The 14,172-nt window shown below is 37.3% G+C and overlaps 1 protein-coding gene across 2 annotated transcripts in view; it reads right to left on the bottom strand.

Annotated features, from left to right (window-relative positions):
* CWF19L2 (CWF19 like cell cycle control factor 2) overlaps positions 1-14,172 on the bottom strand; it is a 79,126-nt gene that overhangs the window by 41,605 nt on the left and 23,349 nt on the right. For both annotated transcript variants that reach the window (XM_054828901.1, XM_054828908.1), the window contains 2 exons: positions 13,988-14,084; positions 11,580-11,669 (listed from right to left, as the gene is read on the bottom strand). In XM_054828901.1, the coding sequence (XP_054684876.1) occupies positions 11,580-11,669; positions 13,988-14,084 (187 nt within the window). The remainder of the gene's footprint in view (positions 1-11,579; positions 11,670-13,987; positions 14,085-14,172) is intronic.

The following is a 14,172-nucleotide window of genomic DNA, read 5'->3' as shown; positions in this document are numbered from 1 at the left end:
GATCATGACAGTTATCGGAAGGATGACCCAATCCCATGTAGAAGGAACAGACTGCCTCCTAAAGTGCTGGCTACTTGTAAAAGCACATCTCATCGGTGAGGAGTTCAGTGCAGTCACTACCTGAAGTCCCCATGCAACATGTCTCAAAGCATCTAAGCTACCCTTCAGGGTCCGCCATTTGTTGTGAATAATGGAACTGTCCACTTCAAGGTAATGCCTATAAAATCAGTAGATAGATCATTCTCCATAGCAAGACCATGGCTTGGATCTCACAGCCAGATGAAACTAAAATGGTCACAGGTCTGTAACAGCAGCCCACTGTATAAAAATTGTATCTTTGATTTGGGTTTCTTACAGTGGAAAAAAGTAAGATTAAGGGAAATAGCAGCATGAAGAAAGGAAGCAAAAGCAAACTTCAACCTAGGTTAAAAATTTAGTATTTCAAGAAAGACTTTGGAAACATAGTAATAAGCATCACTACTACAACTTCAAAAGGGATTAAGCTAATATAGAAATGGAATAAAAAAGGATTTTACAAGATCAAAAAGCTGGTCTGCCATAATCAGGACCTTGCACTTAACAGTGAGGAGAAGCATTAGAAAATCTAATGCAGGCTGTACCACAGCAATTAACTAGCCTACATAATCTTATCTTCATCAGGTAGTGCTAAGCTTATGTATAAAGCATAATACTAAACACACACACACCCCCCAAAAAAACAACATAGCTCCTATTTATAAGTGAAAACATTCATTATTATAAAAGGATTAGGTACTTGGGTAGCCACTACTTGTTTGGTCTCTATCCTTCCTTTCCCCCAATCAGCAACTGACACAGGTTAATACCATGTTATGTAAAAATGTAATTTTACCTTACTAATATAGAATACAAACTGCCCTTTAAATTCAACAATTATTTGATCTTATATTACAAAAAAGTGTTTTAGCTAAACCGTTTATAAATCAGAATAACTAATCTAACCATCCTATTCATCTCCTATTCACACCGAATGCCTCCAAATCATCCCATGTAGAGCCAGAACCAGAGATAACCACCTGATCCCTATCCCTGAGTGACCTACGAGAGACACAAAAAGATTTCAGCTGTCAATTAGGCAAGCAACTTGTCACCTGGCTGCTCCTACACTGAGATAATGGGGCCAGTAGCCAGGAGTTAGATGTAGGGAGGCCAAGCAGCTGGGATCCCTATGCAGGGAAGGGGGCATTGACAAGGCGACTGGAAAAGGGACACAAGCCCTTAGCCTCTGGAGGTGACTCTTGTCAGACGTGAGGGAAAGGTACCACTTCGAAGATGTTATATGTTGCCCAGGCAAGTGGACCACCATGGAGAGAGGTATCCAGTACCCGAAAGAATTAGCTGTGCAGGAGATGGCTTATTATGACCCAGACAACGTGCAGCTACCCACAGATCCTGATGAAGTCCAATGTACCTGACACATGTGGCAGAGGTTTGTACAAAGCGCACCACCAGCGTGTGCCAAATCGTTGGCAGTACTGGCCTGGAAAGACGAATGTCATCCAAAAATCTTTCTACTTGCTCTCAGTACTTCTTTTTTTAGAGTAGCTCTGAGATAGGGCAACCAGAATAATATTTCATGAGTAGAATGGACACACTTACAAACCTCAAATCAAATTCAGCAAGAGTCATACTGCCAGCCTGTGGAAGTAAGATTGGAACTCATAATGTGTAATTTACAGCAGCTTGTAATGCGTCCAGTGATGTGTCCAGTAATGGGGAAAACTGAAGTGATTAAGTCTAACTTAACAATAATATTGGTTGTCAGCAAGCCACATAATCTTGTAAATATAACTTTAAAAAAGGTCTGAAGATGCAGTTTGATATTTTAAATTGCTAGCTACGCTTTGAAATGGTTAGTCAGTTAACCATAGCATCAGTGAGCCACTATAGGTATGGGATGTAAGAAAATTAAAAAAAAATGCAATGATTAGAAGGCTTGCTTATATAGCAAGAACATCTGATACAAAACATATATACTCAAACCATAAAAAAGAAAGACATTGCAGCATGTCCACTCTTAATATGAAACAAAAATTTGTGGACTTCTGAAAGACAAATGTAATATAAGAACAAGAAGGTGATAAGAAGAAATTCAGTGTACATAAATAAAAATAGCATTTACTCAAGTAAATATAAAAATTTAGTAACAAGTAAATATAAAAGTACAGTAAAAATACTGCAAGAAGTTTCAAAAATGAGAGAGATGTACCCTAGCTCTGGTATATGAGGTATTTTCAGAAAATGCAGCAAAAGAAAAGATAATTTTACAAACTGAAAGCAACAGATTAACCAAACCAAAAATAGTAATTCAGGCATATGCAGGTGCTTAATAAATGCATTTTTATTAGAAAGAGAAGTAGTCCAATCTGAAAAAATTATTATTAAAGAAGTATATATAAAAAAGAGTCTTAAAAAAAAAGGTAGAGGAAGAATGCGGACAATTAGATGTTGCAGAACTAAGATTCAACTCCGTGTCCTTTTAAGCTTCTACTCATGTATATTGATACCCTCAAGCCATTATCACTGCTGTTACTTTGGGAGAGATGAGAAGGAAGCCAAAGACTTGAAAAAGCAACGAGCCTGTAACATCATCTTGCCTAGAAGCAATTCCTCTGGGCTGACAGGCAGAACAGAATGGGAAAGCTAATACTGACGTTGGTAGTGGCGCATCCATTCCAGACACCAGGGAGAGCCCCAGCCTCCACAGGCATTAGTGCAGTGCCCGTGAAGAACCTCTGAAAAAAATCCCACATGCACAAGTATGCAAACCATGCTGTACCTGAAAGTAAGTCATTTTCCAGATGCGCTGGCCAAACGCCAAATGCCTTAATTCCTTTTAGAAAGATGGGTGCATAGTTTAATTGTGTCTCTTAAACAGCCTATTTCTAGAAAATGTTTCTGCTTTATGTTGGTAGCAATGGTTAATGAGACCTAACCTGTGATTATGCTAAAGACCAGGTGGTCCCAACAGTCTTTGGCTGATCAAATTCTCCTTTCAAAACCTCTTTTTGAACACAATAATTCTGCTTCATTGCTTATACATACACATTACATTATTGATTTATGGTTCATACTTTTATAATTGATTTTATGTGTAAATTATTTGAAATCCAAAAAGGTGTAATACCATGTGTTTACTAAGGCTGTGCAAGGACCAAGAGAAGCATCAGTGAGATTCTACCTTTCCATGTCAAATAGGAAGTATCTACGGCACCAGGAAGGCTTTCCAAGAATGTTTTAGTTTATGGGTTTTTTCCTTGGTGTAGGGGTGTCAAATTTGTTAAGAAAACCAGAATCCACTCTGTGCAAAGTGACAGAGTAGACACAGCAGTAAAAATACGCAGAAATTCTACTTAGCGTTAGGAGAAAAACGGAGCCAGAAAAACTGGCACCATCAACTACAAGTGCTGCACGGCACTTGGAAAGGGCTTTTGCTTCCAGTGTCAAAGCATACCCCAGAGCTTTTGTATTACCAGTTTGAACTCTTAAGAAGTTTTATCTGCTCTGCCCTTTTATACCTGTTACATGTACTGAAACCAGTAAGATATTTTATATCATTTAGTTGCTGATACAATTTCTCCAGTACTTTTTAATTGCAAAACCCAATTTCCTATAAATTACATTCAGGAAGTTAAGACAGTTTGTCTTAATACATTTTTGTCTTACAAATAATTGTGTAACCTTCTCTAACTGACATCAACAAGAGTGTTCAGGAAATACACTCACCAGAAACTGCATATACCTATTATTTTTAAAAAGTATGCACTAATGATATTAAAGCTGTTCTGCAAAAGTATGCCCACTTTATTATTTCCTGTACCAGGTAGAGCTAGTCAACCCTCTGTACAGAAAACACAAACTTTTGCTGAAAAAAAGAATGGCACAGCCATCCTGCAGACGAGATTCAAGGGTGATGGAAAGCAGGAATTAGAAATTATGATGTGATGAAAACATCTGAGAGTAAACAGGCCAAGAGCCATCTGTTGCTGTATCTCCCCACCATCTGAAGTTCCAAATGAAATCACAGATTTTTATTGTGCATTTAGCAAGGATCATTAATCTCCAGCATTCTGGTTTTTATACAAATGTCTCAGCTATATTTTTCTGAGAAGCAGTTTTAAATATTTTTTAATGTTTCTTTATATATCATAACTCTAAAAGCATTACTACAGTTATATGTAAGTTCTGCACTGTATATTTCACAATGAAGGGCCACTTAACCCTAATGTTATTAAAACATATTCCAGGTAAATTTTGCCAACCAAGTATTTTTATTGCAGAAAAATATCTGTGTTCATAGTCTCGATTCCCAAACCCAAAATTAAACATGCTGGCACACCTGCAATTTTGAATGTTAATTTTCAGGGTGACTTGGGGTGGGTTTTGGTTTGGTGTTGCTTTTGGTTTTTTAAGGTCCCTCCCAACCGAAACCATTCTATGAAGCTCTTGATATTATGACAGTTTTCACTAAAAGACGAGCCCTACTTATGCCATAAAACTACCTAAATTAACTTCTCCTTGCACTATAAACCTTCTCCACCTGAAATGCACAAGCAGCAGACTGGAGAGTGTTACACTTACAGAGCAAACAGGTAGCCTAGAAAAAGTTTGCTCTTTTAAAGCAGCCTCATGTCAGTCAGATGCCTACTGTATAGTAAAATACAGTGCCGGCCAAAATTGAAGACTATGGCTCTACAGGTATCTTTCATGCCCAAGAGGCTTCACAGAAGCACTACACACCCTTCATTAGAAAAACTTCAGGAGATTTTTCTTCCGAGTTTTTTGCTCTGTCTTGTAGAATATATATATTTATATATTATGTGTGTGTGTATATATCACTCACTGTTTTATTCCTTACACTTTAAATATATTTATGAAATGAATCATACTAGACTGACGAAGGCTGATGGACTTTCATAGAAAATTCAGTTATCCAAATGAAGATTTGCTATGCTGAAATCATCTGTGTTTTCCTTGCACTTTCTCAAATGCATGACAGAAAAGCCTGTATTTCTTTCTCTCTACTTTTTCAGAACTTCGCTCTCTTCTTTTAAATACTCTATGATAGTATATTTTCTACCATGGTATTTTGCTTAAAGTACCACCTTCTACCTTTCCTTCAATTTTGTATTGATTTTGTATTTTTAACACAATTCATCATTATTAAGAACTGTCTCTAGCAATTGCTCAGTAGAGACTACCTACTGCTTCCTGCATACTGATTAAGTGCTATGGAACACAGCAACATGCTTAGCATTGAGAAAGTTTTTTCTTATAGGCCATACGTAGTTTGGAATTGAAAACAGTTTTAAAAGATGCATATACTTATACTTCATTCATCCACCACCATGAACTGAGTCTAGGATTTACCTAATTTTGTATCATGTTAATATATTTCCTGATTAAAAACCATAAACACAATTAAGTCAGCCTGCAGCAACATAAAAGCAAACTGGTTTTCATTTAGCAGATTTGACTCTAATTCTTATGCATGGACTATATTGACAGAAGTATGATAAAAGATCAGGAAAAATCTGGGGAAAAAAAATCTAAAAGGCAAAGCACACAAATAATGCACATCATAAATGATTTAGGATCATCATAAAGAACACTTTCTACGTGTGGATTAAAACATAATAGCAACTATACTGGATCAAACCAAAGCCTAAAATGACTTCTACAGCAGTAGCCAAAAGTGAATGCCTAATGAAGAGTACAAAAAGAAAGGATGCCTCCAAGCATTTGCAACTCAGCCATTAAGAGCCAGACATTGTTTCTGTACAATCCTCAAGGGATTTATTTTTCATGAACTTGTACTGTCTCTCCTTGAATCTACATAAGCTTCCAATATCCACAACCTCCTGGAGCACCCATTCTGTGAAGAATCACCTTTTCTCCATTTGTTTTCAATCTGCCTCTTGCTCATTTAACTTTTTACCTACCAATTTTCATACCACCAAAAACCGTTGCAAATGATGTGCCTCAAAGGAGTGCTAATGTTCAAGATGTATTTTGTTAAGTAAAAATACAGAATAAAAGCATAAATTATGTCAGTTATGACTAGTACTGACAATGGCAGAGGTAACATCCTCAATGCACACAAGTCAAGAGTTGTGCAGCACTTTCAGATGACAAATATAAATTGTACTTAGAGGTAAATCATGAACACATGGAAGTCATTTTTTAAATGCTGAAGTCCCCACAATTTTCTGCTGCCTCCTTACATTCAGTAAGTACTCATTTTTATCACCTATCCTAACTCAGAAACTCTACTGTCCAGCAGCCTTCTCTTACACAGTTACGCTAGGGCTCAAAGTGCAACTTTGCTTTTCTCAACATGCCCATGACAATTTAGACATAAGCATCTGAGTGTCAGCATCATTTAATTCTATACTTAATTCAGGTTTAGTCCCTTCATACAGCCCAAATGCCACTTTTGCATATTCACCCAGTTTTTTTCGTTTCCACAGACTCTGAAAGTTGCCTCCTGCTCAAATGTAAAGACAAAACAAGCACAAACTACATTTTAATTCATGCTTTTAAAAACAGTCTTTGCATATGCATTCACTGTAGCTGTATACACGTGACCCAAGTATTTAAGTACAATAGCATTTAAGGCCCCAAATTTCACTGAACAGATGCCTTAGTTTAACTGTAATCCTACTAAAATGTATAGGACTACACACTTGAGGTAACCTGCAGTGAACAACCGAGGGGCTCTAGAGCTGCCAGCTACCCAAGCCAAGATGTCCACACAGCGTGCAACACACACACACCACACAGGTAGCTTCTGTACACGGAGTGCCAGGACGCTACACTCAAACAAGTGAATGTCTCTCTCACTGAAGCTGAGTACACAAAACCAGGTGAGACACCTATACATTTTGCACTTTTAGGCACAGACTGTACACACACAGTCTCTACCCCCTGAGCGCTATCTCATCCCACATGGCAAAAGTCAGGCTTCTTCGGTGTCTAGCTTAAACTTATTTTTATCTAAATTCATGTTTCAAGCTAGAAAAAAATCAGGACCAGAATGTTTATTTAATGTTTCTAACACAGACAATAACCTGTGATACACTTAAGGATATCAGATATTGCTATATTTAGAGGTGCGAAGAGAAGAAACACTAATAAATCCACCTCTTACCTCCAATTATCTTCCTGTCTAGTCTGGTGTTCTGTTTCACAAAGCCTTGCTGCTGAGGAGCCTTCCCAACTTACAGCAGCCTGATAAGCAGTGGTGTCCACTCACAGTCCTTCTGCTTACTGTAGAGCAGAAAACTTGTATCTTCTTAACTGCATACTCAGGCATTAAGCCTGAAAACCAGCAATGCTTCTTAACTCTCCTAGCACAACTAACTAGGAAAATACGACAGCACATCAGGTCAGAGGCTATTAAAAAAACCCTTATCCTCTATTTAGGTTTCATATCTGTGTATAATATATACACATATATATTTTATTTATTTATAGATTAAATTAGATATTTTATCAAATAAATTAACTATGGGAAAGAAGTAGGGAAAAGTGCAGTTTAGAAATTAAATATTTAAGATGATGTGGAAATGATGTAGGGGGGAAAAAACATGGGGGGGGGGGGGGAAATCAAACAGCTTTCAGTGAACCAATATCCCCAAAAAGCATTCCCTAGTATTCTTCCTGAAGTACCAAAAAAAGCAAGATAACAGCTACTCATGACTTCAAGAGGAATATATATAAAAACTAACATCTTCAATCAGACAAGCTTTCTTGAAAAATTCATATCTCAATTCAGGCAAAAGAATTCCATTTATAAAGCTACTCAAAAGCCACAAACAATTTAAGAACAGCTCAGCTAATAAATTTTCATCTTTTCTGCACTTTGGACACATGGAAGTCTGGCAGTTGAAAACAAATCAAATGTTAGGCAAAATGAGGGCTGGTATTGCATAAAAGAAATGCTTCAATACTGCTGAAAAGTGGTTTAAGTTACTTTTTTTTTTTCCCCTCCTGACAGCAGAAGAATCCAAACATGTTTTCACCTGTACTGAATTTTGCTCTGGAATACCTTCCTAAACAAAACCTGTAATGTTATCAGCTGTGGTTGTTCACTTTATGGAAGTTCAGAAATGTCACACTAACTACCAAGAACAAAGAAAAAAAAAAACCAAACAAGAAAACAACAACAATGCTCTTCCCCAAGACAAATTTTGGCTATAAAATTACCCAAGTGGGCTGACTCAGGACTTTTCTTCTCCAGTATCTTGTACAATTTTCTTGCTATTCTAGAGTCGGAAAGATGTATATATTCATGCTTTTTGGCTTCTTTCCGCTGAAAATTTCTTCTTGCAATGTCTAAATGCATTACAAACAACAGGTCTTAAAACTATGGATGATTCTGGCCGAAAGGAAAATCAGTAGCAAAATAGTCTTACCAGGACCTTGGTGAAATACAGCAGCTAATATATGTAAGGTTTTTAAACACCAAACATCAGCATTTGATCACTGTACTTCAAAATCATAATTTTGGTGTTGCTTGGGGTAGAATTCTTGTCTAAATCAAACAAACGATAAAAGCTAGGTTTGCCTCTATTCTCACTTACAAACAAATAAATAAAACCAGGATCTAAGCTACCACTTCACAGTCCCTTCAGTCTGTAGTTTCTTCATCACTTTAAGGCACAATAAACCAGCACTGCTGTCAAAAAAATTGACCTTGTCCTCTGTACGAACCCCAGCCATCCATGCACACCCCCTTATACTAGCTCGAGTCTTCATTCAATTACACAGTGAACTGAATTGGGAAATTGATCCGTGTTCAATTAATCAAGAAGAAAAAATAAACTTCCTAGGGAGATGCATTCAGAATTGCCTTCACTGCTTCCTGATTTACCTCCCCAACCCTCCCAATAGAAGTGAAAATAAGACAAAGCCACATTTCAGGACCTTTCACCATGACATTGACCATGTTGCTCCAAGGAACCAGGGACAGCCCTGCCTGAAACAAAATGTTTCATGTTTGTTACTGGTAGCAGAGGCAAAGCTATCAAACTTTGCAAACAATGGGACATCCATTTGGAAAACTACTTCTGTGGAAACCACTTCAGCTATCTTACTTGGAATACAGCTGGCTGAACTGATTGAGGTTGTCACTTGGGTGGTCAACATTATAGCAAGACTGATTCACACAGCATCAAATACACTTTCACAAATAAGCTGCTCTTGTGTAACAAGATGGTTTCTGAACATCTGGGGGTTTTATAGACACAATGTGATACAGCTGGCCCTTGATACACAGGAGTAACCAACACATTCTGCTCGGGTCCTAATTGTTCAAAATCACTTTGAAGCAGTAAGACTACCCTGTCAACTATCACAGGGACAGGACTCAGGACAAAGCAACTGTCAGCTTTGCTGGACTCCTCACACTCAAAAGCCAAGTAACACAGGTAGAAGTTGCCATGGAACAGGCACAGGCAAGGCATATTCATAAAGACAAGACAGCAAGCCTGTAAAACGTACAGGAAGACCTTCAGCCTTGAGAAAGCAAGCCCTGGCAGTAATCAACACCCAAGTGACTTCAAGTGAACTTCAAGGTTTTCACTGTGGTTTGGGGAGTCTGCCAATTTACCGCAAGCCTAAGAAGTTGAGCAACTTCACAGCAAGTTGTAAAGAGGTTGATACTGCTCTGGCATGATGCAGTTCAAGAACTAACCATTTGCAGAATTACAAACATCAGTCCTGCTGTATCTGTAAGGGACTATTTGCATTGGCAAACCATGGAAAGTCCAAAACAGCAAGACTGTCAACAGTCCTGGTTCCCACAAATGAAAGATCGTTTCTGCAAGACAGATGATCTCATAAAAATAAGCATTCGGAGATGGATAGACCTAAAAACCAAGCTCCTACATCTGGAATTATGTAAGAAGCTGATCCTGAGCTTCAGAGAAAGCCAACATGGAACACACAAGGGCAGACATTTTGCATCCAAGATACTTCAGAGAGGAAAGAGCCCTGGTTTTAAATCCTTTCAATCTTCCAAAGAAGCTTACCTCAATCACAACACTAAAGTGGTCAAACTCCCACAGGAGAGGAAGAGAAAGAGAGGGGAGGCTAGGGGTATTCACGACTTTTTCCACCATGTTTAAAGGGAATGCAGGACAAGGAGTGGACATGCCCTGTAAGTTCCCAGACCCAGCTTGAGTAAATACGCACACAAGAGTGCAAAACTGAATATGGACAGGCACACAAAAGATAAAAGAAAACTCGTAACTATCTTAGAGCGTATTAATGAATAGAAATCACTAAGGCAACCCCTTTGAGACTTTAGGACAGCAAGATCGTATTTCCAATCTAGCCAAGTCTCTAATACACCTTTCTTTTTCATTAAGGCTCCTCCTGGACCACTCATATATTTTTAGATCCCAGTTCAGAGACAGATTAGGACCCATATCAAGCCAGAAGGATGCAGACTATTTCTTCTTTGTCAGTTTATCCTTCTGAATCCCAAAACTCTTGCATCGCTGAGCTTGGGGATTCTACACATAGAGAAGAATCTGCCTGTTGCAGAACAGTCTATCACATGGTGAAAGCTGTGAAATCAATTGCCCTCAGGATGAAGAGAGCTAGAAAGACAGGCCTCATGCTAAATATGTTTTCACTTGTTTTTTTTTAAATTATTTTTCCTTTCTGCAAATTCAAGTAGTATTTATATTTGGTACTTTAGCAATGACTACATGCTGTTAGTTTAAAAAAATCTTTTAACTACAAATTAAGATAAAAATCAGACTATAGTTAAGACTAGGGCGACCAAAACTGTTATTCATATTCATGACTCAACTTCTAAAGAACAAGTCTTTATCAACATTTTTGAGGACCACCCATAACATGCCCTCTACTTTCCAATTTTAAAATCTGAATGGATTTTTTCCTGTGTAATTACACAAGTCCAATCTGGACTTGGAGTCAAACTGGACAAGAACACTAGTTTTTCCCTAAAAGTTCTCTCGATCATGAGGACAGAGCTAATAAACAAAGATATTCACCCTGTTTCCTTGTAGCTATATCAAAGTTGGTAAGGAAGAGGATTACTATCCATTTTTTTAATACCCCCCTTTATAAAGAGCAACGTTTGAAGTGCCAACTTCTTCAAAGACATCAGAATTACGTAACAGCCAGTACCAAATCCTGGCAAGCTAAGCAAGACGCAGATCACCTGCGTGGTGTCTAGGTTCGTCACTGCAGAGCTTGAAAGGAAAGATAGCCTAGGTTCCAGATCACACAGTCTAGGCCTCCTGGACTGTCAGCAACGTGACACATACCGGGTTTACTCTAATGGAAGATATATATCATTGCTGAGAAAAACCTTACCAGTAAAAAAAATCCTATGGAAGAGAAAGTTTTGTTTACCACCAAAAAGTACAATTTAATGTGAATGATAACTCATCTAAAGTCACACCCTGTAATTTTCCTAAGTACATTTCATGTTATCTATAATTCAGCTGCTACCTGTATTATACCATTGTGTTAGCACAAAGAAAAGAGTATTTTCCCCTTACCTCTCTGCCAGACTTGGCTGGAATCTGCCCTTGAGTCTCTCTCAATTTGCGTGCATTCTCAAGTTCTACTTGAAGTTTTGAAGCTAACTCCTTCAAAGAAAGTGGTAGTACTCCGTTAGTTTAACCATTTAAAGCTTTTAAAGACCTCTATATCAGAATTAACTATTTATTCCGTTTCTTCATGTTTTGATATATTTTTTTAGACTCTAATGACACAAAAGCCTAAAGAAGACATGTCAATATAACTCACACAATTCTTTATTGGAGATAAAATAAATTTAAAAATTGTTCAGAATAGAGGTATCTAAAATATAGAAGCATATATTGTCATAAAAACATCAGAAAAATTATGCTTAAACATTATTCAGTTATACTAATAAATGCTTAGTGTAGCTAAGTATAGATGCTACTTTATGTATAGGAAGCTAAATATATATATTTATATATACACACATACACACACATTTATGCACACAATGGGTCTAGGGAAATCTCTCAGACATTTTTGCTATGCAGTTTCACATCTCTCTATACCATATGTCCAACTTTAGCACTTAAGACCTTACTTTGGGTATTAAAATGGACAAGAGGTGGTAAATGAGAACTGTTTACAGTCTTGTGTAAATTGGTTTTGATGCTCCTGCTCTCTCATCCATCTGTTTACTAAATAAATACAAGCATTTTAGAAAATCTTGGTTTGCTAAGAATTGCCAGGTGACAACCTATCAATCCATAAGAAATAAAACCATTTATACTCTGACCACTTTGCCAGTTTCATTGACTGGAGTCCAACAATCAAGCCTATATTTGCTGCCCCAAAATTAAGTCAGTTGATCGACACCAAGCAGCAAGTCAGTAACAAAAATAGATTCAGAATTCATTTGTCCCACATGGGCAACCTTGAGCTCCAGCCACTAGGACATGCTGTTACATAACCATCTGCTCTGGTGTGTGGGGATGGACTTGTTTAAACAAGCTGCATTTTCAATCTGATCAGAGAAAGTCCATGAAAAAATATTTAAAGAGCAAAAGGCAAAGATTAGCTATTATTTATACTGTGGGGTTTTTTGGTTGTTTTTTTTTCAACTAAGCTAATTCAGAGTGCATATGTAGAAAAATGTATATATATAATTAACAGTAACATTAAAATGTTGGCTTCTGCTACATGATTTGGTCAAAACAAAACAAAGTGGTAGAATAATAAAAGAATCACATTCTCCCCACAGAACAATAGTACATTTTTATTCGAATTACTCTTATTCAGTCACAGTCGGGTTGAAAAGAAAAAACCCACGCTTGCGCCCAAACTTTTATTTGGACGATGCTATTGAAGCCAAGCAGTAGGGAGGGAAAAAAAAAAAAGTTTTAAAATTTTTGCTGCTCTCCATGAAAGCATTTGGAAAACTTTCACCTCCCCAGTAATTAACAGCAACTAGTGTATAGATAGCTGCAATCATTTTCCCCTGCAGGAAAATGTTTTAAAATAATATCTTAAGTGACTAACACCAGTCCCTCACAAACTTATCATATAATTATCTTCATAAATATAATTTTTCCTCACTAGTGTACTTTTTTGTATATTAACTATGAAAACTACAGATTAAAACATGGAGGCACTTCCTTAAGAGCAGCTATTCAGAGCAAACACTTGTAAAACAGTTTAAAAACTAACAGACTATGACCTTGCTGTAATTGAAACTTCCAGGCAGTACTACTGAATTCAGTTAAATTACTATAGCCATAAAAAAAAAATACTTCCAGAGTTTTGAGTGTTCCAAAAGAATGAATTTCTTGATCCTTCAGGTTGCTGTCTGAAACAAGCCTCCTAAACCAACGTTAGATGTGCAGCTGTTTATCTCAGCTCCATGAACTCAGTCTCATTCAGGGCAGACATTCTGTGGAGCTGACCACAGAATTTTTACATAGTTGTTCTCATTGCAGAGCTGGATGCAATGGCCTATGCAGTTCCTTTCATTTTTGTATTTCCATATCATAATTAATAAGTTATGTTTATACAGCAGAGCTATGGACCACAAGCATCTACTTGTGAAATAACAAAAGCTCCAGATGCTGTTTACCTTGTAACAGACTGGGACCTTTGTAGTTTTCACCTGCTGTCTGCTTAATAAAAAGTCATTAAATCCTATAAAAAAGGCAGAGAACAACTGGTTTTGGATATGCTGCCTAGGCTACAAAACCTGGGGACCTGAATATTCTAGTCTATGAACCACTGCATTTAAAGCAGAAGTTACAGTAATAACAGTATCTTCAAGTCCTACCTGATCAAAGTTTGCAGGACTTAATTTGCTTGAATCAATACTTTTTTTAAAAAATAAAAAAAAAATCAAATCACTGTGAGCTTTAAAGAAAAATTGCAGTAAATCACGACAATTTTTCAAAGACATTACCGTGTCTCCCATAAGTTCTGCTTTCACAATCCTCGCTCCCAGTCTGTTCATCTCCTCTTCACTAAGGACCCGAGGCGGCTCATCCTTTGATGTCTGTCTGTAAAACACCAGCAGCAATAAACCCACAGAAAAACAATGTAGTATTCACCTGTGTAATTAAGCATTATATGCCTACTGTACTGGTA

Source organism: Grus americana, chromosome 1 (assembly GCF_028858705.1).
Source record: "Grus americana isolate bGruAme1 chromosome 1, bGruAme1.mat, whole genome shotgun sequence".
NCBI classification, from domain to species: domain Eukaryota; kingdom Metazoa; phylum Chordata; class Aves; order Gruiformes; family Gruidae; genus Grus; species Grus americana.
This window is presented reverse-complemented; position numbering and strand designations above follow the sequence as displayed.